We start from the raw sequence: 4,913 nt of genomic DNA on the forward strand, positions 1-4,913 counted from the left end.
GCTACCCGGATAAAGCACTAAATAAACTTCAGTTAGTGCTAAATACGGCTGCTAGAATCCTGACTAGAACCAAGAAATTTGATCACATTACTCCAGTGCTAGCTTCCCTACACTGGCTTCCTGTTAAGGCAAGGGCTGATTTCAAGGTTTTACTGTTAACCTATAAAGCGTTACATGGGCTTGCTCCTACCTATCTTTCCGAGTTGGTCCTGCCGTACATACCAATACGTACGCTACGGTCACAAGACGCAGGCCTCCTAATTGTCCCTAGAATTTCTAAGCAAACAGCGGGAGGCAGGGCTTTCTCCTATAGATCTCCATTTTTATGGAACAGTCTGCCTACCCATGTGAGAGACGCAGACTCGGTCTCAACCTTTAAGTCTTTACTGAAGACTTATCTCTTCAGTAGGTCATATGGTTGAGTGTAGTCTGGCCCAGGAGTGTGAAGGTGAACGGAAAGGCTCTGGAGCAACGAACCGCCCTTGCTGTCTCTGCCAGGCCGGTTCCCCTCTCTCCACTGGGATTCTCTGCCTCTAACCCTGTTACAGGGGCTGAGTCACTGGCTTGCTGGTGCTCTTTCATGCCGTCCCTAGGAGGGGTGCGTCACTTGAGTGGGTTGAGTTACTGACGTGATCTTCCTGTCTGGGTTGGCGCCCCCCCTTGGTTTGTGCTGTGGTGGAGACCTTTGTGGGTTATACTCGGCCTTGTCTCCGGATTGTAATGTTGGTGGTTGAGGATTTCCCTCTAGTGGTGCGGGGGCTGTGCTTTGGCAAAGTGGGTGGGGTTATATCCTTCCTGTTTGGCCCTGTCCGGGGGTTTCTTCGGATGGGGCCACAGTGTCTCCTGACCGCTCCTGTCTCAGCCTCCAGTATTTATGCTGCAGTAGTTTATGTGTCGGGGGGCTAGGGTCAGTTGGTTACCTGGAGTACTTCTCCTGTCTTATCCAGTGTCCTGTGTGAATTTAAGTATGCTCTCTCTAATTCTTTCGTTCTCTCTTTCTCTCTGAGAACCTGAGCCCTAGGACCATATGTCAGGACTACCGGGCATGATGACACCTTGCTGTCCCCAGTCCGCCTGGCCTTGCTGCTATTCCAGTTTCAACTGTTCTGCCTGCGGTTACGGAACCCCTACCTGTCCCAGACCTGCTGTTTTCAACTCTTAATGATCGGCTATGAAAAGCCAACTGAGATTTATTCCTGATTATTATTTGACCATGCTTGTCATTTATGAACATTTTGAAAATCTTGGCGCTCTCTAATTTTCTCCTTCTCTCTTTCTTTCTCTCGGAGGACCTGAGCCCTAGGACCATACGTCGGGACTACCGGCCGTGGTGACTCCTTGCTGTCCCCAGTCCGCCTGGCCTTGCTGCTATTCCAGTTTCAACTGTTCTGCCTGCGGTTATGGAACCCCTACCTGTCCCAGACCTGCTGTTTTCAACTCTTAATGATCGGCTATGAAAAGCCAACTGAGATTTATTCCTGATTATTATTTGACCATGCTTGTCATTTATGAACATTTTGAAAATCTTGGCTCTCTCTAATTTTCTCCTTCTCTCTTTCTTTCTCTCGGAGGACCTGGGCCCTAGGACCATGCGTCGGGACTGCCGCCCGTGGTGACTCCTTGCTGTCCCCAGTCCGCCTGGCCTTGCTGCTATTCCAGTTTCAGCTGTTCTGCCTGCGGTTATGGAACCGCCACCTGTCCCAGACCTGTTGTTTTTCAACTCTTGATGATCGGCTATGAAAAGCCAACTGAAAATTATTCATGATTATTATTTGACCATGCTTGTCACTTATGAACATTTTTGAACATCTTGGCATAGTTCTGTTATAATCTCCACCCGGCACAGCCAGAAGAGGACTGGCCACCCCTCATAGCCTGGTTCCTCTCTAGGTTTCTTCCTAGGTTTTGGCCTTTCTAGGGAGTTTTTCCTAGCCACCGTGCTTCTACACCTGCATTACTAGCTGTTTGGGGTTTTAGGCTGGGTGTCTGTACAGCACTTCGAGATATTAGCTGATGTACGAAGGGCTATATAAAATAAAATTGAATTGAATTAAAATTGAATAACTGTAAACTCTCCTCAAACAATAGCCTGGTATTAGTTCAATGTAATAGCTACTGTAAATTGGACAGTGCAGTTAGATCAACAAGAATTGAATCTTTCTGACAATATCAGATATGTCTATGTCCTGGGAAATGTTCTTGTTACTTACAACCTCATGCTAATCGCATTAGCCTACGTTAGCTCAACCATCCCGCGGGGGGACCCACCGAGATCCTGTAGAGGTTTAATGGTCTTGCAAGGCTCTCATTTAACTTTTCTAGAACAGTCATATCTTAAGTTCTGAGAATACGGTAACCACGTTCTTGATAAATTCTATTTGATATTAAGGGAACGCTCTCTTGGAAACATTCCTTGCAAATCACGGGAACATTCCTATGAAAACGTTAGTTAATGACCTAATTAAACTCTTAAGGGAACGTTCTCTTAAGTTGCGGGAACGTTTGTTGTTAGCTGGGCTTTTATGTAAGTACATTCAGTAAGAGAAAGTGGAGAGAGAAAGAGATAGATGTGGGCGTTGGGGTGAGCTTTGATGTCAATATGCCAACAGCTATATTCCCTGAATACTGTATGCTTTATGCTGCTTCTCCTTCCATACAACAGAAGTGAACGAATATGGATGCCAATAATATTGACTTAAAGCATTATGAATAAGTAAACATAAAGCATAAATTAACCCATTCCTGGGGGGAACAAAAGAACGGTCCCTGTGTCTCTCTCGCTCTGTCTGCCTCTCTTTCTCTCTCTCTACCCCACCTCTCTCTCCTTTTCTTGCATAAAATCTTCATCAGGAATACATTTACAGGTCCTGGGGGCGAAACAGGTTTTCGACACGACAGCCAATCCACTTATCCACCCACCTATCTGCTGGCCACACTGTGCAAGGGGAGCACACACTTCCCCTAGTTATGCATAAACACACATGTTAGTTGTTACACATTTTCATTTCGTAATGATGAACAACTATCTAACCAACACAAGTCATGACATGAGCAGGTATCCATAGCTACACTGTATCAAGGCAATTGAATAAGATTTCTTCACCAATTTATGACTTATGGTATGTTTGTCAGACTACGTTTCATATGTCCAAGGTTGGAAATATGGATCCATCCTCATATACAGTGCATCTAAGTACAAACACTGACTGAAGCCCAACGCACACAATGCATAGTCATTACTGTAATAGTCACTGCCTAACTGCCATAGACTAGATCCATATGGATATGTTGGCAATACAGTCCACAACAACAAACCACTGTGGACACCCACACAGCCATAGCTTTGGAGGTCACGGAAAAGAGAGGCAAGCGGCCCATGCTGCCACTCACCCATTGAACTCAAAGAAAATGTTCTAATTTAGGCCTTAAACCCAAAACCTTGGCACAAAATAAACAAGTAATATTCGTGCAGGAGCTTCTTGTCTTTGAATTACTAGTCCAAATTTCACACACATATGCAAAGCAATCCATATTTCACTAGTTGTAACTCACCCGCTGACCACGACGATGAAGTCCATGATATTCCATCCATTCCTCAGGTAGGAGCCTTTATGGAACACAAAGCCAAGTGCCACCAGCTTGATTCCAAACTCAAAGCAGAAGATCCCGATGAAGTAAGGCTCAGTACACTCCTGTAGAGGAAGAGACAACATGGATACATTAGGATATCAGAGGGACAGGAGCCAAGATGGAACCCTATTTACCCTACAAGTGTAGGATCTTAATTTGTGCCATCAGGAAAATAATCCTCCAGCAACAGGACATTTAAATCGTTTTTGGGGTTGATACATTTTTCGTTAGGGCAAATCATGTCTGAAATTTCAAAATGGAAATTAGAAACTTTAGAAGTCTTTTTTTAAACACACTACCACTTTCATTTCTTCAGGAAAATTCTCAGCGACAAAGTCTGTATATAGTGCCATATGGACCATGGTCAAAAGTAGTGCACTATGATACACTGAGTGTACAAAACATTATGAACACCTGCTCTTTCCATGACATAGACTGACCAGGTGAAAGCTATGATCTCTTATTGATGTCACTTGTTAAATCCACTTCAACCAGTGTAGATGAAGGGGAGGTGACAGGTTAAAGAAGCCTTTTCAAGCCTTGAGACATGGATTGTGTATGTGTGCCATTCAGAGGGTGAATGAGCAAAACAAAATATTCAAGTGCCTTTGAACAGGATATGGTAGCAGGTGCTAGGTGCACCGGTTTGTGTCAATAACTGCACGCCGCTGTGTTTTTCATGCTCAACAGTTTCCCTTGTGTATCAAGTATGGTCCACCACCCAAAGGACATCCAGCCAACTTGACACGACTGTGGAAAAGATTGGAGTCAACATGGGCCAGCATCCCTGTGGAACGCTTTCGACACCTTGTAGAGTCCACTAATTGAGGCTGTTCTGAGGGCGAGGGGGGTTGCTGGCCACTTTAGACTGTACAAAACAGTAAAAGAAAGGTAGGTAAACTTACCGTTTTTTAACCAATAGGCCTACAAAATAAAAATTGTAGTAGTTCTCAGTCACATGAATTGCAATGTAATACAATGACTCTCTTGTAAATAACATCTGTAGATAATTCTTAATGAAATGAACTGTGTCACATTCAACTCTGTAACCCATTTACTGTAAGTTAAAACACTATAGTGAATAGGGGGGCATTTGAGATGCAGCCTAAAAGTCTAATAGAAACCAATCAGGGCCTGTAGTCTCACCAGTCTTTTGGCCATGGGAGTCTTGTCCTCCCCAGGAAGATGTTGCTCCAGGGCCAGAACGATGCAGTTGGCCGTGATGGTCGCCAGGATCACCCACTCAAACGGTGTAAGGGCCATAAGGTTAAGGAAAGGGCTTT

At 44.5% G+C, this 4,913-nt stretch overlaps 1 protein-coding gene across 3 annotated transcripts in view; it reads right to left on the reverse strand.

Annotated features, from left to right (window-relative positions):
- Positions 1 to 4,908, reverse strand: part of LOC139560447 (voltage-dependent R-type calcium channel subunit alpha-1E-like) — an 82,432-nt gene extending 77,524 nt beyond the window's left edge. For all 3 annotated transcript variants that reach the window (XM_071377229.1, XM_071377230.1, XM_071377228.1), the window contains exons 1-2: positions 4,777 to 4,908; positions 3,553 to 3,692 (exon numbers count right to left, since the gene is read on the reverse strand). In XM_071377229.1, coding sequence (XP_071233330.1) covers positions 3,553 to 3,692; positions 4,777 to 4,893 — 257 coding nt within the window. In that variant the 5' untranslated portion in view covers positions 4,894 to 4,908. The remainder of the gene's footprint in view (positions 1 to 3,552; positions 3,693 to 4,776) is intronic.
- Between the last annotated feature and the right edge of the window lie 5 nt (positions 4,909 to 4,913).

The sequence above is a fragment of the Salvelinus alpinus genome, chromosome 30 (assembly GCF_045679555.1).
Source record: "Salvelinus alpinus chromosome 30, SLU_Salpinus.1, whole genome shotgun sequence".
NCBI classification, from domain to species: Eukaryota; Metazoa; Chordata; class Actinopteri; order Salmoniformes; family Salmonidae; genus Salvelinus; species Salvelinus alpinus.